This window comes from Antrostomus carolinensis, unplaced genomic scaffold (assembly GCF_000700745.2).
Source record: "Antrostomus carolinensis isolate BGI_N321 unplaced genomic scaffold, ASM70074v2 scaffold3640, whole genome shotgun sequence".
NCBI classification, from domain to species: domain Eukaryota; kingdom Metazoa; phylum Chordata; class Aves; order Caprimulgiformes; family Caprimulgidae; genus Antrostomus; species Antrostomus carolinensis.
This window is the reverse complement of record NW_010290409.1, coordinates 875-24,426: the sequence shown is the minus strand read 5'-3', so window position 1 is coordinate 24,426 and position 23,552 is coordinate 875. Positions and strand designations below refer to the sequence as shown.

The window sequence follows — 23,552 nt, the reverse complement described above, 5'->3', positions numbered from 1 at the left end:
GTGTTGGTATCGCTGTATAGCACATTGTTCTCTAATGCTTAAATGGCCTGAGAATTATGAAGTACAGTAGGATGGTAAAGTGCCAAGTTGTCTTATTTTGAGCATGGCCATTATGCTTCTAAAAGGAAACATTTTAGAATCTTACCTTCTAAGTTCTTAGGATCTCAATTTGTAATAGCTGTGGATTTGTGAATATTATTTTTTGATATTTTGGTATTTTATCTAAAAGCCTTAACTGTAATGAGTACAAGCAAAGGAGTTTCTTTTACCTTTGTATTATGAAAGCATAAGATAACAACTAATGGAATTACAAGGAACTAATATTAAGCAATTTAATTTATGATAATTAACAGTTGGGTGCTTGATAGCAGCTGTCATGTTCAGTTGTACTTTTGATTGTCCTTTCTTTAGTTAGATTCTCACTTAAAACCTCTATTAAGTCCTTCACAGAAGGAACTCCATCTCTGTTGTGAAAATGGTCTTTCATGTTTCTCCAATTTATTTTTTTTTCTCTTGCAACAACTTGTGTTTCTGCCTTTGTATATTTGCTGTGATGATCACTGGAAATTCAGACTTCTGGGAAAAGGGAATTTGTTCTTTGGAAATCTCCTTTTGTGACTTTGGATATTTAAAACTTGTGGGTTGTTACAGTGGGGAAAGCATGAAGAATTTTCTGACTGAATGAACGTAGGTAGTGTGTTCCAGCTATGTCCTTGTAACTTTGTGTTTTGCTTCTAGAGGAAAAGAGCAGTGGATTCCGGCTGAAGCCACCAATACTTATCCATGGTCAGGCACCTAGTGCAGGTGAGTTTAGTGTTTTCTGCAGCAGTACAAAGAAACCAGCACATTTTATTTATTTAGGAGTTTCCTCAAACTACTGTTGTAACTGGAAGGTGGCAATACCTGTGTTTATGCAGGAAAAAATCTTGTATCTCCAGAGAGGTTATGCCCGTATCCACTGTGTGATGTGTACAGACACATCCAAATTTTGGCTTGGATCTGTCATGTGTTTCTGAAATGTATCTCCCAGTTGTCTCTGCTTAGCATGCTTTGATTCAGTTCTTACAGTAGTTGTAGACTCCATGAACTCAGTTCCTTTGGTAGCAAACAGGAACAAAAGGGGTGCTCCAGGAGTGCACTGACTGAGTTCCAGCCGTGAATGAGCACTCAGTCTGGGACCAGGCTGGAGCCGAGTCTGAAATGTTGTTCACTCCCCACTCCCTTCTCTCCCTTGGCTTTTGATGGTAGTGTGGATGTTGGGTCCTTGATCCTGCCTGTGCTGCTCTACAGCTTGGCTGTATGGTTTGACTCTTGAGTTTCCTGTTTGCTGATGTAGACCTAACCAGTGTGGGAAAGACGTTTAATATTACAGCTCCTTTGCAGTTGGAGAAAAAAACAAAACTATTTTGGTAATGGAAGTTATTATTTGTTATCTATATATGGAAGTTGTTTATTTTGTTTGCTGGAAGAGTAGTAAATTTAAAAAAAAAAAAAAAAGTTTTTTTGAGCTGACCTGAACCTTTGAACTTAAGATAGGTGTTACGTTCGGTGGTTGTCATGTCCTTTGAGTATGGGTGGCCTGAACTAGTTGCAAAATATTCATCTGAGTTGCTATGAGTAACTTCTGTTGCAGTATTTTACTGGATCAAGAGTTTATTTTGTTCAGTGAAGAAAACCAAACCCTCTGGGATTGCCATAGCCTTCCAGAGTCGATGTTCAGATGGGATTTTTCTTAATTACATGGTTTAAGGCTAGTTGGCTTTTTGAATCAGAGCAGAATTAGAGAGTTGTTGTGCTGTGTATCTTACTATAGCAAAGCAAGGAGGCTAGGTTAATTCAAAAAGCCAGAAGGTTGTTAAACGAAACAGCGTGTAAGATTATTACACTATCAATACATTTGATTGTATTTTTATCTGGAAATGACTTCACTGGAAGGAGAAAGAAAACTTGGAATCTGTAGTTGAATAAAATGTCTGAATATAGGATTGCTTGTGTACTGTTCATTTCTCTTACATTTTGACTTTTATTTCAGAGTTCATTGTCATAAACTCTCCTTCTATGCTTTCCTGGATAAGGTAGAGAATATATTTTAAAGGAGCATTTTAAGGCTAGGAGATTGTCTTCTCTATTTGTGACTAATTCTATTTTGAAGCTGTGAGGGATGGGAAAGAAGAGGGTGGAAGCATTTAAAATGTCTGGTTTTCCATTGTATGTTCTGTTGGAAGCAGTTACAGAGAAGATGAAGAGGTTGAATTTTTCAACTTCAAACCTTTATAACTTTTGAAAAAACTTTGTGCTTGCAGGTCTCCCTAGCCAGAAACCGAAGGAACAGCAGCGAAGTGTGCTACGTCCAGCAGTATTACAGGCGCCACAGCCAAAAGCTTTCTCACAGATGGGTAAATAATACTTTTGCTTTCTAGAATATCATGGAGGGACAACAAAAATAAAATACCTGTGTAATGTAGTGGTTTGTTTTTACTCAGCATCCACCTTTTTTTCTAGGTTTCTCCTTTCAGATAAGGAATATCTTAAATGTTAAGTGTGTCTGTGAGGCATAACGCAGTCGAACCTTCAGTTTTTGTGTAGGGTGACTGTCTGACATTGCCAGGCCTCCAGCCTTGCTGTAGTCCAGCTGTAGTCCATCTTAGTTTTTGGAATAAACAGACTTTGAAGGGTGTGGATTGGCAATCTCAAATGACAGCATTGACCGTGGTGTAATAAGCTCCTGCTGAGCAGTTGAACAGTAGTGGTAGACTCAGCTAGCTGCACAGGGATGTCAAATGCCTGAATCACTAGGAGCTGCCTCTAGGCTTGGGGACCATTTTGGAGTTGAGACTTTGAGATACACTTAATTCTGAGTTAGGTCATGTATATTATGCTTCTTGTATTGTTACAGAATTTGGTATCACTAATAGAAACAGACATGACTGAAAATTGGAAGTTAAAACAAAAAAACTGTTCAAGGTGTCCATGTCTCCTAAACTGCTATGTTTCCCCAGCCTCTCACCTCTTGTTATTTGGAAGTTCAGTTGAACTGAAACAGAGGTAACCTCAGTTAATGCTGAATCTTGCATAGAACCAAATATTTCTAGCTTGATTTCTTGGCATGCCTGTTGGCACAGATTGGACTTTACAGAGGGCTTAATATTGGCGTACAAATTTTCAGAGGGAGTTCAGTGTGTAAGATCAGTCCAAAGAGAAGCCCTACGGGCTGTGAGCAGGATTAGATTGGAGCAGGGTGGTTGCTTGAAGTTGTATGTGTTGAAGTCCCTGCAATGTTTGTATAGAATAAGTGACTTTTTGATGACTTGATTTTCTGCATTTGGAATTTTGATTCTGCTAAGAATTGCTGAATTGTGGTCCTCCTGTCTCTTGCAAAATACTGTGGGAACTCTGTAGTTTACATTGCAATGCTTCATGGACTTAAACAAGAAAACAGCATGCAGTTTGCTGTAGAAAACTTACTACTTTTAGAACAATCTAAATACCTAGAGAACTTATGTCATTCTCATTCCTTATCACAGTTCTCAGCAGTGGCACCAATGGTGTAAATATCCCACCAGATTCTGCAGCCACATCGGAATCGCTAAGTAATGCAACACTGAAAAGTTCTGACTCTGAAGACAAGGTGAGTTGGGGAAGGACTGGAAGGACACTTAAGGTGACAAACTTTAAAATAGTATTCTCTGAACAGAGTCTGTTTGTTTAGTAATGTGAGTGCAGTTTGATCAGTGATAGCCCCCTTAGCTGTCCATACTGTGGTAGGACACTTCAGGTGTTGTGGTAGATTTTATACTGTCCCAATAGTATTCTCTGTTTATCTTTAACTCAAGAACTGTTACAAAGATATACTGAATCTACAACTTAGGATGGTTTTTCATACCTATTTACCCTCACAAAATATATATAAAAATTGCTCAGTTCTGCTACTACTCTCACTGGTTCCTTTTAGTCCTTCTAACTTTATTTCTAGTCTTGCTGTAAAATCTTACTGCTGTGTGAGTGATGCCATTCCTACTATAAACATTAAATTCCTGTAATTTGGATGTCTCTGTTCAGTGGACTGATAGTCAAAATACTGCTTTTTGATCTGATGAGGTTGCGTGAAGAAATAAATCTTCCTCCTGCAGGCTTCTCTCTCACACTGTGTGTTGGGAGTGGGTCAGGAGAGTAGGGAATTGTCTTCTATGAGGGGGGGGAAAAGAAGTTGTCTCCTCCAGTGGCTGTCACCAAATCTGACTGGTGCTCCTGTCAGGCCAGAGACTAGGAAGCATGTATTGAATTCCCTCTCCTATCTGAAAAGGCTTTGGTTTTGAGCTGGGTGAACTGAGCAGTTTGTTGCATGTGTTTAGTCTTCCTTCTCAGGCTGCCTAGGAAAAAATGATCCCCATTCCATGGATGATGGCTTTACTGGTGGTGTCCTGATTTCTAACAACTGAATGTGGAATGGTGTTGGGAAATGTGAGGATGGAAAGCATACAGGCACCTGAAGTGAATGGGTAACACATAAAGGAGCTTAGAGACAGAAGCTGATAGTGGGTAAAAACTCAGAGGCAGTAAATACATTCCCTGCAGGAAATGGTGGAGGGAGAGTGCAGGTAATGAGGGGCTGAAAAGCTTCAGCTGGAGGAAAAGGGATTTAAGTGCATTAAAGTTGCACTTAAAAAACAATAAAAGTTGTTTATTCAGTATCTTGAAAGGAAAGTAATGAAATAGTGTCTTCCCTATTCTGTGCAAAATGAGTCCAGCCATTTCCTTCCTGCAGGTATTAAGGTGACTGTTGGCATCCTAAGACATATTGACTGAGAGCATGAGGAAGATGTTTGGGGATTTTGAGGGTGTGTGGGTTTTGGGTGTGGTTTTAGGTTGGGAGGTTTTTTAGTAGCTCCATTAGACAGTAGGTTGCTTTTTGATGCTGTGTTGAGCATAGAAGTAGTATTGTTAACAATGCAAGAGACTGCAAAAGTTTACTTGAAATTCAAGTCTCAGTTTTGAAATCTGAATATCTACGTAGAATGACTTCAGTGGCTTTTTAAGGTTTAGTGAAAGACTACTGCTGTAATTAAGTAGCAAAAAGTAAATTGTACCTGGAGTGAGATAACCCATGTCACGAGGACTGAAGAGTGACTGGCTAGAAAGCAGCTATGCAGACAAGTGCTTGGAGGTCCTGGTGTTACCTGAAGGATGTTGAGACAAGTTTTCATATACAGTCTTTATTAGCAGGGTCTGTAGTTGACAGTATTACTGCTAAGGGTGACAGTTACTTTATTTTGGAGGAGGGGAGAGCAAAAGGGGAAAGAAAAGAGAAAACTTCCCATGGGCCAGCCAGGAAGACAAGTGACAGGGGCTCCCTAGACAGGCACTTCCACCTGGGCATCCTCTCCAGTGGAGCAGGCGGTACCCCATAATACTCTTCCTATAGTAATGATGTTTTCATCAGGGTATGCTCAAACTTCCTACTGTTTTGGCTTGTTTGGTTTTTTTCTGGTTGTGATGCTGTTAATGCTGATTGAAACATGCTTTGAGGGGCAGCTGCTGTGCACTGATCAGCTGTTGGGCTTTGTGCATGTGTATTGTTGGGTTTTCTGGTGTAAATCAAAAGCTACAGGGTAGGAAATCAGGAGAGAGGAGGGAAGGGGTGATTGCCATGCTGGTTGCAGTTGCTTCCAACACCACTATAAGGGTTTGCAGGTGCAAGGCTCTGAGTATAATGGGATGAGAACTATAGTATGAGAATAATAGGTGAAAATACGGTGTCAGGTGCTGTGGAAAACTGCCATGGCAGCTGCAGTGAAAGGTTACAGAGACATTAAGGGAAAGAAGGCTGCAGAGGTGCAGAACAGAAGGAAGTCCTTAGCAGGACAAAAGGCTCATGAACCTTGAGGTTCTGTGCAACAGTGATGAACAAGTTGAACACGAAGGAGCAGTGTTGTGTCCTTTTGTTGATTAAGACAACATACTGGGCTGCTTTACGAACACAGCAGCCATTAGGTTCAGAAAAGTTATTGTTCCCCTTTACTTGCCACTGGTGGGTGGCATCAGGAGTATCACATATAGTTTGGGGCTTGTCAGTACATGAAAGACATTTACAAACCACCGAGGTGACCAGTGGCTGGAGCACACGATGTCTGATCAGATAGTGAAAAAGATGAGTGTGTTGTGCTTGGACTAGAGGAGAGGGAATTGAGTTGCTCTTTTGCTACAGCCCACCACTGACAGTTCTCAGCTGTCAGTGTGGGCCGTAGCAAGAGAGAATGAGACTTGGAAGTGCCTACCAAACAAATGAGAGGCTGCCATTGTGGGGAAGGGGGATTCCAGTTGGGTGTTAGGACAGAATGATCATATTTATTGCAGCTGAACATTGAACCAGGCTACCAAACTGTAAAGCTGCCATACTTGGATTTTTTGAGACATGACTGTACAAGGTTTCAGGTAGCCTAGCGTGATTTTGAAGTTGATGCTGCTTTGAGCATGGTTTGGACCATGAGATTGTTACAGATCACCTTGAACCTTAACTGTTCTGTGATTTGTTAAGAAAGATGTTCTAAACAACCACAGAGGATTTTTCTTTTTTTAATTGCAGTATTTGCCTTGTAGCCCTGGAGATGTTATTGGCTTGTCATTGGAAAAGACTGTGTGACTCACCGTATCATAATGTGTTTTTTGTTTAAAGAAACTCATTTACCTAGGCAAAAGTTTTCAATGTCTTTTCTTTAGGCAGGAGAATGTCAGAAAAAAGAGTCCAACAGTACTTCGGATGAGGACAGCTGTGAGAAGGCAGAACTAAATGCACAGCAAGCATTTGTATTTGGCCAAAACTTAAGAGATAGAGTTAAGGTAAGCACATCTCTGTTACCGTGACTAAGAGTTGATATATTTAAGTGAGGATAAGCAGCAGTGGAACAGATCACTTGTTGGCATGAGCTTTACACACAGTTTATGAAGTACTTTGAAGCCACTATATAACAGGTTTAAAATCTCCATGTATATGTGCAAAGTTAGAAGCTGTGAACACAGTTTGATTGCCTGTTTAGTAAAACTGGTCTTCCAGAGATTAAAAAAAATAATTAATACTATTTAGTAGTATAAGAAGCTTTTTCAAAAGTAAACACATCTACTGCAGTCATAGGTAACATCTAAAGCTCAGTGCAATGTAATGTTTTCTTTTATATTTTGGGTCAGGATTAAGTTGAAATGTGTTCCTAAGATGCTCCCATGCAACCAAGACTTCACAGAAAATATGAGAAAATTAAAATAAGGCAGCCTGGGTTCAAACCTGTGCATCAAGTAATTGATTGTTGGTACCTCCTGTTGAAGACAGGTTTGTGCAGGTTTACTAACGTAACAAAAGGAAGTGTGATACTGGGATGCAGGCTTAGATGGTTTTATTGTAGAAAGTGTTTGTGGATGGAACTTTATCTTGGGAAAGAAGGAGCTGAAAATTTTGTGATCAGTTGTTAAGACTGTCAATATATACTTGTTCTTTTTATAGCTAGGAGATGAAAGCGATGAAACTGCCGATGTGCAGAACACTGGCCTTCCTACATCAGACGTACCTTCTGCAACAAATTATTTTCTACAGTACATCAGTTCCAGGTGAGACTACAGACTATAGGACAGTGTTGCTTATTCTGTGTTCAAAATTCCTTGTGATTCTGTTCTTTATTGGATGCAGGGCTTATAGTGGGTCAGTGGGAGCCCGGGCTTCTAAAGAATGAGGTGGCCAACTTCAGATCTGGGGGAATCCTCAATCATCTGGTTAAGGGAGATGCACTTGACACCATTTACCTGACCAGGTCCTCACCAAAACCTCTTCAGAAAACTAATAAGCATAAGATGAGAGAAGTCTTCTCATGAACAATTAGAAAGAAATAGTGATGAAATAAACTGGAGCTGCCAGTAGGATCCTGTAGAGATCTATGTTGCATTTGTTGTTCAGCGTGTTTCATGTATGATGCCGATAAAGGGAAGAATAGTTTAAAAAAACCAAGTTATTTGTTCATGCTAATAAGCTTTTCAGGGCTATATAGAGGGCCAGTATGAATAAGCAGGAACCTCCCTGTGAGAGGTCTTTGAGAGAAATTTCTGATTAGATGATAGCATCAGAAGAAATTTGATGTACTTACATATAAGTGAGGCAGCCAGGAGAAAACTCTGCTAATTCTGTATGTACACTGATAAACTCTGAACTGACAGCCTTTGCTTATAGCTAAGATGTTGATATGTCTCTGAAAATGTTAGCTCAGTAGTGGTAAAAAAAAAAAATCAAGTAATATTACAGAAAGAGTAGAAGACAGAAGATAATGGAACAGGTTGCCCAAGGAAGTTGTGGATGCCCCCTCCCTGGAAGTGTTTAAGGCCAGGCTGGATGAGGCTTTGAGCAAACTGATCTAGTGGAAGGTGTCCCTGCTGCTGGCAGGGGGGTTGGAACTAGATGATCTTTAAGGTCCCTTCCAATCCAAACCATTCTATGATTCTATAATTTCTTACTACACAGAGCTGTGAATTTGAGTAATAGCTGGAAAAGCATGGGGGGAAAATCCCACTGAGAGCAATAGAGTAGAGCAACACCTCTGCTCCTGCAAGAGCCTGACCTGCAGATTGTTTGAGGCTGTGAAATAATTGTAGGAAAATCACCAAGCTGTGCTTGCCTTGTCCTTATAGTCTTCATTTTTAAGACCCTGATGTTCACCACAAAGTAGGCACTAGGCAGGTTTGCAGTCTTAATCCTTCTTGACGTTGAGCTTTTCCAGTGATGCACGGGAGAGGCAGAGAACACCAGAGTGGCACTGTGGATGCCAGGTCGATGCCTTTCCAAAGACACTGTCAGATTTTATAAATCAGATTTGCCAGACAATAACTTCTGATATGTGGGCTTCAAATACTGGAATACTTGTTTGCATCTTTCAGCTCATATGACATCCACTGCCATACTTCAGCTGAGTCTTTGGGAGGATTTATTTGTGGTAGGTCAATTGGCAGAAACCTAGTTTTGGGTTTGCCCTTAAAAAAAAAAAAGTGTCTCTAAGTGGAGTCAGCTCTCGCGTCTAGCTGAGATGGCAAGACATTATGGCAGTCAGCAGTAAAAGGAAAACTCCTCCCTTTGAGTAACACACGGCCAGGTCCTGTAAAAATTGTAACATGTGCCACAGTCACATGGCAGATATCAGTAGGTCACACTGAGCTCCCAGTTGGCATTTGGAGCTCAGAACTGTGGTATTTCATTCCCTTAGTTGGCAAAACTTTTCTTCCCTGGAGAATTTTCTGTTCTTTGAATCTCCTTATTCAGAAGTAGCAGCTTCTACGTGCACAATTTAAAGGTTTGTTTGGTGCTGCTTGAATTGTGTAGTGACTTGTGCCCCTGTTTTCCAAACTTAGTGAAATGCACGTAGGCTTGATTCCAAGTGGTCTGCATTCTGCATGCTCACTTAGTAAGCGAGTTGATCTGAAGGGAAGGCAGATGAACAATGACCTGTTAAGTTTTTGAGTCTGTAAAACAGTAAAACTTTTGTCCTTCCTAAATAAGATTTAAAATTTGTTAATAAAAGTGCCACGTGGGAGGAGGATGCTTACTCTATCAGGAAGATGTGAGGGCTGAGATTTGATTGTGAAACTTCTTGGGGAGGCTGTAGCATTGCAGCCATTGTAGCTAGTTTACTAAAATGCATTGCTTATCCCTGCTACCTTTGCTTCAGTTATGATATTGCAAGTGTTTTTGTTTCAGTTCTTTCCCTTTCTGAGAAAACTGGCCTAAAAATGTGTAGTGGCTCAAATTTGTGCATGTAGAATACTGTTGGATTTTTGTTTGTTTGTTTTTTAAAGCATGTCATGATTAAACAGTAAGCCCTCACCTGGCATTCAGCATTTCTTAGTATGTAATTAGATATCTAAAGGGAAGATATTTACAATGACAAAATAATTTGCCATCATTCTGAGAAAATTCTTATTCTGCAAAACCAGTATGTGCTCTCATGTTACAAAGTTGAATTAATTTCTGCTTATGTTTGTGTCAACCAGTGCGTAATTTTTAAAGCCAGTGACAGTTGCTCACTTTTTGAGGAATTTTCAGTAGAAGACAAACAGATATTTTCCTGACTTATAAAACCTGGTTTGTTTTTTTTCAGTGTAGAGAACTCTACGAACAGTGCAGATGCGTCTAGCAACAAGTTTGTATTTGGACAGAACATGAGTGAGCGAGTCCTAGTGAGTATCTGTGTATGAAATGTAATTTTGTGAGTAACTTGCATTATGGATGCTCAGTCAGGAATTTTGAGAACCTGGAATTATATTTGTCACTGGAGCATGGTTTTCTTTCAGGGGTTTCCCTTGTAGGTAACAGATTTTGAGTGTAGCGTCAGGGTTTCATTATGAGCTATTGTCTGCGGCAGCAGTGCTCTCCAGGATTGCCCTGCCAAGCTCTACCAGTGTCAGGAGATTGAGTGCCCTCTCTGCAGTGCATATGGCTCTCAAGTCCAAGCATTTCATGGCACAGGTTGCTTCTTTAAATGGCTTCTTCAGTATAAGTATTTGTGAGTGTTTGATGTTTGCTGTCCTCCAAATTGAGAAAAGTTTAGGTACAGGACTCTCCCAGGGATGGGATTTCAAGTCCAGCAGTAAGGCAGATGCCTCAGTATTGAGGTACAATTCAGGAAATTCTGTTTACTGTGTACCAGCTGAAGGAATAACTTGTAGTGCCTCACTGGTTCCTGCTGTTGCGTTTATTGCCATGCTGGTACAAAAGGGAAGCGTTTAATGCTGTGCATCCATACCTGTCTGACCACCAAGCAAGAGATTGTCAGGTGTGCCTTTGAGTTGAACTGTAGCTGAATTTGGTTTGCTTTGTTGAACATAACTTCAAAATAAGAGTTGAAATTTGGTTTCAGTTCAGGAGAAAATAATTTGAACTGGTTTTCAGGTCGTGCTCCATTCAGTTCCTTGGCAGGGGTAGTAGGATAGCTTTTACTGTGAAAGCATGTCATCCGTGGGATTCTTCTTTTGCTGTGTGATTTATAAACACTAAGACTTCCCTCAGTAATTAATCACTAGTCTTGTTCTGCAAAATTAATGTATGTGTTCTCTCTTCTGTTTACCTCCTCTTCTTTTTGTGATAGAGTCCACCAAAATCGAATGAAGGCAGTACAGAGAGTAATAAGGAAAATGCTGCTACAGAGTCTGGGTCTGAATCATCTTCTCAGGAAGCCACACCAGAGAAAGGTGAAAAACAAAATATTCTTTTAGGAATGGTAGTTAATCCTTGTTTAAATGATTGCATTTTTCAATATCCCATACTTTATAAAAAAATAATATTTTTATGTTGCCTTTGCTGTCTCCTGTAACCAAAGATAGAGGCTCGGGGGGGGAGGTGACATGCTGGATGTTACAGATTCTCTTGTCCTTTTGTCTTTAATATTAACCACAGACAGGCTACACTGTCTTTTTCATGGTCATTCTGTGGTATTGGGAATATCTTCAGCAGAATTAAAGTAAAAGGAATTAACAGAGCAGGTACTTGGACCTACAAAGTGTAGAAGAAATGTGGCAAACTGTTTTTTAACAATTCTATTTTACTTCCAGTGGCTGAATGTCTGAGTCAAATGTATGTTGTATTGAGCAGATGCACTAAATGTGTTGCTTGAACCAAGAACTGTTTGCTGAATTCTAGATTTCTGTGGCTCTTCAGATTGGCAAGATTTGCTGGAAATTTTGGGAGCTGTGGGTTTTCTCCAGCAAGCTGCTAACAAGCCAAAATACAGGTGGAAAATGAATTGTGCTGTACATGTGTTGGCACAACTATGTAGCTGGTAGCAGTACCAGTACTGCTGGGGATGTTAGCAAAGGTTTTGAAATAATGTATGCAGGGACAAAAGTTTTTGGTAACTTACCTCTTGTCACTTGTGTCTTTGTGCTTTTAAAACAAATCTTAAAACACTAACTTCAGTCCTGTTTCTATTAATGTCTGTCTTTTTGTACTTTATTTCTCAAAATACTCATGAGACCTTTATAAATCTTACATAATTATATACTAATCATTCTCAAACTTTCAAAATGTTGTTCAGCTAATAATATTTCAGAATCGCTGGCAGAATCTGCAGCAGCCTATACTAAAGCAACAGCAAGGAAGTGTTTATTAGCGAAGGTAGAAGTGATTACTGGGGAGGAAGCTGAAAGTAACGTGTTGCAGGTAAGAAACCAATAAAGTAGAGGAGCTTTGAGTTTATGGGGATTTGGATGGATGTCCAGTGACTGCCCACCACCTGATTCCCTACAACTCAGCCATCCTCTGTCTCCACTCTACTTTACTTTGGGTATTTATTATCAGATTCTTACTTTGTTGTTTCTTAATTTCCTCCTTCTGCATAAATTTTAGTGTTTGGACCATCCAGTCAAATCTTAAGCATACTTTCCTGAATTAATAGCATTTGTTCTCCAAAACAATTATTTGAGGAAAATTCAAATGAACTAAATATTTTTAAATTCTTTAATTATTGTACCTCTGAAGATTTATTTTTTTGAAGCTCAGAATGTACTATTATGCCAGCAGTCTAGTCCCTTGTGTAGCAGAAACCATGAAACAGTACTGAGGAATTTGTCTTAAGGTACTTAACTGAATTAGTGATGTTTTAGGAGGACATTCGGTCATGACTTAAGGCTTCCTGATTTTAATCGTGATTTATTTAACATTGTAGCTATTTATTAACTTAAATATGCTTATTAACTTCAGTATGTCCTTAAGGAAAATGTGCAGGGTTTTAATGTAAAACTAGATGGTATATTACATTTTTTCTCCTTTCTTTATTCTCTAATTATAGGGTTTTTTCTTCAGATCTTAAGTTTCTCAGCACCTGAACTGCATTATTTTTTAAGGATTACTTTTTGCTTTTACAGACAAGCTTGTCTATTCTGACACCAAACAGATGCACTGTGTCAGTAACTAAGGAGTATCAGTAACACTTGTATTATCCTGCAAAACAATCTATAATGTTTGTCTTCTTGGGCTTCTTTTTACCAGACATGAATAGTCTTTAAATACTTGTTTTGGTCTGTTTCTGTATAATTCAGAAACTCCTGGATGCTTCATGTAATCAAGCAGGACACTGAAGGGATAAGTCCTGCTTCACTTAGGAAACCCATAACTTTTAGCAGTTGTGTACTTAATAGAGGACTGATCTGCATGGATGTTTTGTAACTTCACAGACCTCTTGCCTAAGGTCTACTCTTTGTTTTTTCTGCGAAATTTCATGCACTGGAATCCTGAAGGAGATTTGTACAGACAAAACTATGTTAATATTGCAGAAATGAAATATATGGAGCTAGGTGTTCTGTGGTGGAGAAAATGAGAGACAGTGAGGGAATGAAAATGGAAATATAGTCTCCACCTGGTGCATGCACCTGTGTGAGGAACTTGAGGGGTGATGGTTTCAAGTATGACACCTCAGTGCTGACAATGGAGGTGGATTAGAGAGGGGGATCTAGAGCTGTTTCTCAGGGCAAGAAAAAGGTAGTGTTTATGGGAAGCAGGAGGAGTCCTATCATTAGAAAGTACAAAAGGTGTATTTTTCTAAACTTATGAACCAGGAAGGCAGGAAAAATACCTCTTGTTTATTCATGACTTTCTGTGGGTCAGGCTTTATGAATTGGCTAACATTTGTGCATCCTTTCTTCCTTAATACAGGAAGAATTTTGCTTTGCTTTTGTTGTGCTGGGTCTTCCCAGCAACAAATACGACTCTGTGGTGCAAAGTGTATCTAAGACTTTGAGAAGAATTGACTAATTTAAGACTATTGATGACTCTTACGCAGTCTCTTATCACAATAAGTTTCCTCTGTGGAAGTTTGTACTTTATCTGAAAATTGTTCTTGTTACTTGATCTTGAACACAAGTATTCTTTAAGAATATATAGCTTCTGTTAATAAAAGCTTATGAAACCCAACAGATTTTGATGAATTTATTACAAAAGAGGATTTCCACAGCTATAAACAGTTTAAAATTCCAATCTGAAATCTGATTTTTTTTTTTTACCAGCTGTAGGTGACTGAATATGAAATATATTATTACTTCAATCAACCACTATGCTATAGAGATATTTTCTCTTACAGATACAGTGCAAGCTGTTTGTATTTGATAAAAACTCTCAGTCTTGGGTGGAAAGAGGTCGAGGACTTCTGAGACTCAATGATATGGCCTCGACAGATGATGGAACATTACAGTCTCGGCTGGGTAAGAGGAGTCAGGGGAAATGAGGTACTGGATGACAGTCAGTGCTGTTTTCATAGGATACTTCCGTGACACACAACAGCATCCAATTTAAGTCATGTCTTAACTACAGCAACTAAGAAACAGTTTGGACCTTTTCTCTTGCTTCAATTTATGACCATTTCCTCCAAAGAGGGCATCTTTTCATACCCTCCTGTTGTAACAAGGTTCGAGTTACTTTGTTCCCCATAAAAACAAGCTGTATTTAGTCACTAGAATATCTGACTAGAAATTTATGGTAACGTTCTTCAGATCTGGGCTATTTGCTTTTTAGGCCGGGGTGCTTGTGGCTGAGGAAGTCTCTTTGCACAATTGTTCAGACTGGCTGGAATGTGCATGAGCCGGAGATTATCAGCTCAGATCCAACCACTCCGTTTTGGTGTATTAAGACTTTGGACTAAATATCTGTAGACATGGCTGATAATCTTTAATAGCCTACATTCTGCTCATTAGCAATTGTGACAAGATTCCTGTTTTAGGGGCTTTCCCTTGATATTTGTTGTAAAGAGACCTGAACATTCACACAATAAAAAGCTGTTTTGAGCTTCCTGTTGTGTCTTTTTCCACCTAACTAATCTTCTATGTTCATTTTAGTGATGAGGACTCAGGGGAGTCTCAGGTTAATCTTAAATACCAAGCTCTGGGCTCAGATGCAGATTGATAAAGCCAGTGAGAAGAGTATCCGGATCACCGCCATGGATACAGAGGACCAGGGAGTTAAAGTTTTTCTTATATCAGTGAGTATGGTTCTTTGGTTACATCTTAACCTTCCTACTTCAATTGGTGCTTGTGAAGTTATAGTTGAGTTCCCATTTTTCTTTGCACCCTACCTTTTTACCACCACTCTCTTCCCAAAGACAAGGAGCTTGGCAGACTTTGCTTGAAAAGCCTTGCTAGTTGTGAAGCAATTCCATATAAAAGGCTGCCCTAGGAAACCAGATTGTCCAGTGTATTGACCCATGGAGTCATGGGATCTGTTACACACCTACTGAGACTATAACTCTAGTGTAAGATTAATGCAAATCATTTTTTACTATCAAGAGAAATAGGCATTTCATAGATTTCTGTGTAATAGCTTAATCGAAATTAAGACCTACCAGAATTTGTAGCATGGGAAAGCTGTCATTGTCTGTGTACATTGGAATTGGAACACTAAATATTTGTCAAGAGCGTTGTGTTAGTAGTTAAGGGTAACACATTTTAACTTTTATATTCTTTTAATATAGAGTATTCCAAGTAGTAGCAGGACAGAGAAAGTTATTTCTGTGCTTGCTAAATGGGGAAACAGCAATCTCAGTTAGAATTGTTAAACACTTGGGAGATAGTGATAACAGCAAGAGAAAGAAAGGGCTTTGTCTAATGTCTGCTAAGAGCACTTAGACTTGAAGTCTGAACACCTTCTTTTGACTTGCACTGATTCTACACCAGGGGTTGCTGAAGAACTAAGTGTTCTTATGGATCAGAAACTAGGAGAACAGTGACAACTGGTCAGCTTCCCTTGTGACATTCTGTTTGTAGGACTGGTATCTGGAGACCCAGAGTGGAACTTAATGATACTGAATATCCATCAGTGAACAAAAAGCAGTGAAATTAATGGATAACTTTTTTCTCAGCATTTTTGTAGATTTGAAAAATTTGAGTTAATCTGCGATCGGATTATTCACTCTAGATGTTAATATTGATTAAAAGTATCTTGTGTGGAATAATTTATTCACTACAGCTCATTGCAGGGGAATTTTGCAGATACAGAGGTGACAGATTTAAGTGACAGATGAGGAGGATGGAAACAGGTTTTTTTAAAGAATCTGAGAACTGGGATAGTTACCTTACAGTTAACTTGGGGTAATGGTAACAGTAGTTAATAAGAGGATTTAATTGATATAGTGTTTCATAGTGTTCTAAGAGAGTTCCCTTTTAAATAATGTCCACTAAATACTTAGTTCGATAGGTTTAAAAATTGATTCTTTTGAAGGCATGAAGTGGCCATTAACCTTAGAGTAGAGAAGATATATTCTTGGACAGGTTGTCACATTCTTTCCTGTGAAACAGTTGACCAATATAAAAGAATGGAAAAACATTTTTTTTTAAAAAATTGAATAATCACGTGCCTGACTGCATGTCCATTTTTGATTTTCTCATTGTATCTTACGTTGAGATTTTACGTCAGTGCATCATGAAACAATTAAGTGATTTGATTACGATTAACCAATATGTGAAGTTGAGTGATTGACAAACCTGGAAAAATCAACGCAGGACAAACCTTTCCATTAAAGATCTTTTTAGCATAAGCTTTTGGGGGGTGTTAGGAAAGCTGTGTGACTCCTGGGTGAAGAAGGCTGTATAAAATCAGCTAATACTGGTGATGTTAGCCAGAGGAAGGTGGTGCTGAGCAGAGAGGAATGTACTCTCACCATCAGAGTTTAGTATATCTGGCATCATGCTGTGTATGCTACAACTCATTCTGACCTAGATTGGAAAACTTTATATGAGAAAAATGAAAAGTAGATTGTGAAATTGGGCATGACTGGTGTGTATTATGACAGCAGTGTTTTATTCTGTTATAATTCCTTGCACTTTTTTCTTGTTTCTGAATATTAAAAAACTGTAGGCAAGCTCTAAAGATACAGGGCAGTTGTACGCTGCGTTACACCATCGGATCTTGGCCTTGAGGAGTAGAGTGGAACAAGAGCAAGAAGTCAAGAATGTAGTCCCTGAGCCAGAGGTAACGCAATCAAATGAGGAGGACAGTGATGACGATGTCATTGCGCCTTCAGGATCAGTTGGAAGTGGTAAGCAAGAAAGATAGTGGAGTTTCCTTTTTTCTATACATTTTTCTCTCATTCTTTAAGGCAGACTGTCTGCTCTGTAATGGGGTATTATAGCTGTACTTCTGGCCTGTCACTTCTCACAGGTGTTTGTGGAACAAGACTCGTTGCATGAATTGCCTTTTTGAATGCAACAGTTTCTTGCTACTTCTCCAAAAAGGCCCCTGTGCTGCTTCCATCTGAGTTACATGTCACCATTTAGCAGAGGTTATCTGTGCTTCAATAAGTTCTAGCTTTTGTTTACAGAATTTTTAAAGGGTCTTGAGTTTCATTTTTGCCTTCAACATGGCCAAGGCTTGCACTTAAAACTTGAGATAACTGTTTTGGGCGACTTTCAGCAGGCAGGATCCAGGCTGACCCTTGTGTGGAGTGCTATTTGGAAAGCAGAAGGTTTACAAAGAGACATGGAAAGAGAGTAATTTCACTGCACATGAGGAGACTATAATTTAAAAAAGCACTAGTCTTCAGTTTGAAGAAGGCTTCTGTACTCCTGACTCGAGAGTCATCTGTGCTTTGCTTTCCTATGGCCTAGAACATATCACCTTTGATAGACCAGTCCTCCTTCCCGAGTCACTGCAGGGATAAAAAAAGAAGGAATGAATACAAGCAAAAGCAGTGAGTGGATTGAAGAGGCTGGAAACTGAGCTTTTAGACTCTGGGATGCTACTGGGATCCCCAAACCAGACAATCAAGAACATAAAATTCTGCAGTGGGCAGAACTTAATTTGGAGAAGTACGGTGGGGGAGGGAGAACTCCACAGTTCCTCATATATCATCGAAATCCTCAATCTGAGACTTCTGTAGGCTTCTCAGGTTGGTTCTCTTATTTTAAGGCAAGAAACAAAAGATATTTCTTATGACAAAGAACTGCTTTGTTTGTTTCAGGTCCTAATGATGAAGGTGACGTGCAGAATGTTGGCAGCACATAGCAGATGTGAGCCGATCTGCTTGCAAGGCTGCTATGAACACCATCTTGCAGGCACCTCTGGATACCCCAGGCCAGCTATTATTTCAGGCAGTGTTGAAGGCTCCAGGACTTAAGAACTGTGCATCCCTGTTCTGTTTGTTTGGTTTTTTGGTCTGGATCAGTAGATTCCACACAAAAAAAGCAGACTTGGAAACTACCTGAATGTGGTTTGGGACGTGAAAGCTCATCATATTGATGAGCCAAAAAAAAACAAAAACAAAAAACCCCAACAAAAACACAACAACAAAAAAACCACACCCCAAATATTTCCCCTCATCCTTGTAATTGAAATGGCACATTACAGCTTGTCACAGCTTTTCATTGGGACCTTTTGACTGTTTCTTCAGTAGTTCATGTCTTGCAGGCCTCCGAGATAGAACTTTCCGACACGGTTCCAACTCGAATTCTGCTTTCATAACCCCTGCTCCCCCTTATGAGTTTCTGCCACGCGCAGGGAAACTGTGTCCTCACCAGTTCCTACACTCACTGACTGCCCTTTGGGGTTCTTTCTCTTTTTGGACTGCAGACGAGGCAGATTATGTTTTTACCTTTTAATCCCAGCGTAGGTTGTGGACACCGTTGTTCCCTGTCTAGTGGGTTTGTAAACAGAGAGAAACAAAACATTGTGGTTCACCAGAAAAGCTTTTTTTTTTTTTTAATGCAGTAATAAGAGACTTTAAAGTCCACAGGATGTTTTGCTAACTCCTTTTCTTTCTTCCCATTTCATTATTATTATTTGGGGATTTATATTGTGGTGATACTTTTTTATTTTAGTTTTTCAATAAGATGCTCTTGTGTGTTGAAAAAGTGAAACTATTGTTTTGTACTGTTCTTTTCTGTTACTATTTAAGGGAGAGCTAAGCCACTATATATAATAGATGTTCCATACAATTTTTCTTAGAAAATTATATGTTTCTGTGGCTACAGTAAAGTGTAGGAGGCATACAGGTTACACCTTCAGAAAAGTTGATGAGGAAACAGCCGTTAGCCCTTGGAAGAATAAAATAGGCTCATGTAATGAGCTCCGTCAGCCATGAAATAAATCTGTATAGTAAAGCAACTCTCATTTAATGGCTTGATTCAACAAGCCATTTAAGCACTTGCCTGACTTAACTACATGTGAATAATCTTACTGAAGTCAATGCAACTATTCATGCTTAAAGTTGAGTACATTTTTAAATATCTTGCTGAATTAACAGCCTTAAATAGAAAATTAACTTCTAACCCTTCCTGTCCGTGTTCGGTTTCCTGAAGTCCTGCAGCATGAAGAAAAAGGTAATATTGCCAGCTTTGAATAGTTTGGGCTGAAGGATATTGTATTCTGTTCCACCAAAATAAAAGCAAGAATGTGTTTTCCTGTGTGTAATTCTGAACTACTCCTACTGTAACCATAACTCACTTTGGATGTTTCCTAATCATTTGGGCCTTTTGTGTGAAAGCTGAGTTTTATTTTGTTATTAAAACATATGGTATATTCTTGTCCAGCAAAGTTGAAATTTGGTAGTCACTTAGAACAGTGACCAGGTCACTTTCCCTATAAATTCCCCAAACTGTTCTATTTCCTTTAGAAATCATGTACTGATAGATAATTTCTCACTTGCTTGCTCTTTCTCCTGCAGGCTAAGGAGACCTAAAATGCACCCTTTAAAAGAAAATTAAAGGGGAGGAAGCATTTAATGTAGCAGGAATTGAAAACTAAAACCCAGGTTGTAGCACGAAAGCAACTTTGAAATTATTCAAATAGCAAAACAGTCCTTATTGCCTCTATTTTAATGAAACACACTTTTCTTCACTGGGAGTCAAACACGTTTAATTTCCCCGTTGTCCGTTGTTAACCATTGTTGGAGACTTAAGCTTTTGGGGCAGGGGGGTGCTTTGCTTTTCCTGATAGCACGTTGAAGGAATGTCTTGGATTACTGGTCCAGGGAGTGAAAAGGACTAATGATTAGCTGTGCCACTGCATTTGTGATTTCTCCAGATTGTCTGTTCATGCCTTTTTGTGTTTTGTTTTGGTTTTTTCCTTAAAGTTATGGGGTTTTTTTATCATGCATAAACCTGTTGATGCACCCCTTCCCATGCAGCTCACTCACAGAAGCCCAGCAGACTTCCTGCATCACAAGGTCTGGGGAATTGCTGTATTTTCAAATAACTGATCTGCATTTTGGATCTTTTTACACTGAAATACTCAGATTTAAACTATTATTTTCAAATAACCTCCCAGCATAAAGCTGCTTGTTGTCAGCATAAAGAAAATGAATAAGGTGTCTTGGTCAGCAGGGCCTGCTTGTCGAGATGCAGGTGTTATTTCCTGATCCCAAACTCCACAAGATCTGTGCACAGTCTCCCTTTGAGGTGTTTTACCTAAAATAAAATTGATGATGCATGAAGATTCAGAAGAATGGAATCGGTGTGCTTGCTTTGATGGGGTTTAGTGGTGATACTCAATCACCTACACCATTCTAAAAAAAACCTGGCCATTATTTACTGATACAAATTTTATTTCAGCTGGAAGCTTTGCATATGTGTTTATAGTGAAGAGGAAAATACCAGTGTGAACCACTGACTAACAGAATTGGCTGTAGATTGAGTTCAGGCCCTGCCTCAGGAGATGTGGAAACTGCATTAAAACTTCTATCAGCAAACAAGCCCCACCAAGCCCTGCATTGTAGTCCCTGTGCTGGGCAGTGGCTGTTTCAAGGGAGGCTGATGATAAGGTTTGCCTTCTTACAACAGTCTTCCCCTTTCACCACCCTCCTGCTGCATCTTTGCTCTGAGGTCTGTTCAAAACATACAGCTGTTGTCAACAATTCCTGTAGATCTTCTTGTGGCTCCGGACTGATGTGGGCATAGCCTTTCAGATTTTCCAGGGGAGGGTAAAAACAAGCAAACAAAAAACAAACTGAAAAGGTGAATAAAGTTGAGCACATCTCATGGGGCCAGGGGAGGGTAAAAACAAGCAAACAAAAAAAAAACAAACTGAAAAGGTTAATAAAGTTGAGCACATCTCATGGGCAGAATGTTGCAAGAATGGTGGTGTTACTAAAACCAGAAGCAAACCTCTTATCCATAAAATTAAAAATAAAATTACATCCACGTGAAATACAAGCATTAAGGTAAGAAAATGTGTAATTACAACATCTTTCTGTAGTCCAGTTCCCAGTGCGTGATGCACTACTCAGAGAAGACAGGGCAAGGAAAGATCTAAATAAACTAGTCCACTGGAACTAGGCTGGGCAGGTGTCCAGATTGTTAGTGGCCTGCAGGAATAAAACCCCCAAACTCCCACCGACTCCCCCTGTTCCCAGTCACTGAGGTGTCAGTTCTATCGCTGCTGTTCAATCACTGTTCCTCACGCGTCCCACTCTGCAGTTTGACTGGCCTCTTGTTCTCCCAGTGGGTGTAGAAAATGGTTTATTTCCTTTCTAGAAACATGTTACATATTTGAAAATTTACCATGTTTCCCCGTAATCTTATCTAGTTTTAGGAATTCCAATTATGATAATTGCCATAATTTGTCATGCAAGATTTCATTAAACTGACTTTTCACTGTGTGCTTTTCTCCCCTGGTTCTTTGGTCTTTCTGTGCACTGATTTGCTTAAACTGAACTCTTAGAAACTGAATCCATTATATGGGTAGCAGATAAATTCAGACAATACCCTCCAAATATTTTAATTTTCTAGGGTGATTTCCCCCCCCTGTGTAGATTAGCACAGAGCAACAGAGGTGCCAAGAGAATTGCTAAACTGGATGCTTTAAGTCAATTTTAATTCCTGTTTCTGAGGTTATGTTACAGGTATCTTGCAAAGAAATGCTCCAAGATAATGTCTGTAAATAAAAGTCTCTCATTTAAAGATGGCATTGAGAGTTCCCTTTTGACTACCTCTTTTTAAGGGATTAAAGATACAAAAGCTGAATTTGTCATCACACACTGGTAATTCTGGTGCTGGGGTTTGGCAATGAATGTCTTTTCTAATCTGTGAATTGAATGTGGGGTATAATTAAACCAGCCATCCCTTCAGCTTTTAATGAAACCTAGGACCAGGAAAGTATTTGATGTCCTCCTCTTCAGGAGACCAGGAGCTTTCAGTCCAGCTCTCAGCTGGAGCACATCTGCTGCTGGTAACTGTTATCTGAGCAGTCTGTGCCAAGCTCAATCTGCACTAACTGTGCATGTGGGAAAAGCTTTTTATATCAACCACTGGAAGTCGATCACTTGTAGTCCCTTTTGCAGACAAGATGTGATTCCTGTTTTGGCAGGTTCAAAGCCCGAGGTAGAAGCAGATAGGAGGTCTATTGACTAAGGCTGTACAAAAAGAGGGGAGGATGGGGAAATGTTCTGAATGTGACTTGCTGGTGGGTGGTTCTGTCCTCATTTCCAAAAAAAAGTTTCAGAGGTAGAAGGAAGCCAAGTTATTTGCAACTTGTAGCAGGAGGGCGAGTCGCTCCCCCCATTTAACAGTTAAGGGAACTCCTAGTTTCTGTATTAGCTGACTGGTTTGTAGCCATAGTCTACAGTTAATAGTAAAATATTTGGAGTCAAGTTGAATGTTTTAAGAGCAATTTTACATACCTAGAATGATTTATATGTTGCTTTCACTGGAACTTGCCTGTTAATAGTAAGATAAGTTACATCAGTTCTCTAATGAGCACTAATTGCCTAGGAAGTGTCTTGCAGCATTGGGAAGCCTCAGGACAGGCTTTGAAAACCAAACCATAGCAGCAGTGTGGTGTGGCAGTCCCTGAGGCTGACTGATCTGTAGGTAAGGCAAGTTAAGAGCTGCACAAAACGGAGTGACGTGTCTTTCAGCCACGGGCTTTGTACCTGACTGTGGGATGTTGGGAAGAGTCTTGGTCCCACCAAGACTCCTTCCCCACTCTGGCAGACTGAGCTGTTCCTAGATTTGCAGTTACACAAAATCAAGTAAAAAAATTGGATTTAAAAAAAACTTGAGAAATAATAATCTTATTTTAGCTCTCTTGGTATGTGTAAGCAATTTATTTCGATATGAGAATACTTTGGTAGTGTCCAGTTATTTGTCATAAATACTTTTATAATGTTTATGGATTCACAGGGCAAAGCTAGAAAGCACGTTGGCCTATTGATGGTTAGCTGTACATTGACAAGGAAAAGTTGATTCAAATAATGAATGTGTCTTTGGTTGTCTGTGGAAGGAGCAGTATGAGCTCACTGCAGGTAATAGAATGGCTTTGACAGCTGCTTAAAGCCTAGAAGGCTCTTTATGACTTAATGGTGCAGAGTCTTCTATGCAAGACTCTGTGACTTCCATGTGTTTATAGCGGGGAAGGTTTTCTGGTTCTGCCATCTGTAACATCCTTGGACGTGCTTGGAAAGGACGTGGCAGCAGGATTAAAGCTGGAAATGGCTTCCTTCCCTCAACTGCATTTGGTTTTGAATTTGTAAGAAAAGCCACGTTTTTGGGGCACAGAGGAAGCCGGGCAGTGGCCCTGCTGCTGGATACAAGGAGGAGTGACTCCCTGTACCAGC

The 23,552-nt window shown here is 39.6% G+C and overlaps 1 protein-coding gene across 1 annotated transcript in view; it reads left to right on the top strand.

Annotated features, from left to right (window-relative positions):
- RANBP3 (RAN binding protein 3) overlaps positions 1–18,265 on the top strand; it is a 37,908-nt gene extending 19,643 nt beyond the window's left edge. Inside the window, exons 6-17 of the mRNA XM_029086226.1 lie at positions 739–804; positions 2,304–2,396; positions 3,525–3,628; positions 6,718–6,837; positions 7,493–7,596; positions 10,125–10,203; positions 11,112–11,214; positions 12,057–12,181; positions 14,097–14,217; positions 14,848–14,990; positions 16,862–17,042; positions 17,964–18,265. Of these exons, the coding sequence (XP_028942059.1) occupies positions 739–804; positions 2,304–2,396; positions 3,525–3,628; positions 6,718–6,837; positions 7,493–7,596; positions 10,125–10,203; positions 11,112–11,214; positions 12,057–12,181; positions 14,097–14,217; positions 14,848–14,990; positions 16,862–17,042; positions 17,964–18,007 (1,283 nt within the window). The 3' untranslated portion in view covers positions 18,008–18,265. The remainder of the gene's footprint in view (positions 1–738; positions 805–2,303; positions 2,397–3,524; positions 3,629–6,717; positions 6,838–7,492; positions 7,597–10,124; positions 10,204–11,111; positions 11,215–12,056; positions 12,182–14,096; positions 14,218–14,847; positions 14,991–16,861; positions 17,043–17,963) is intronic.
- The last annotated feature ends 5,287 nt before the right edge of the window (positions 18,266–23,552 follow it).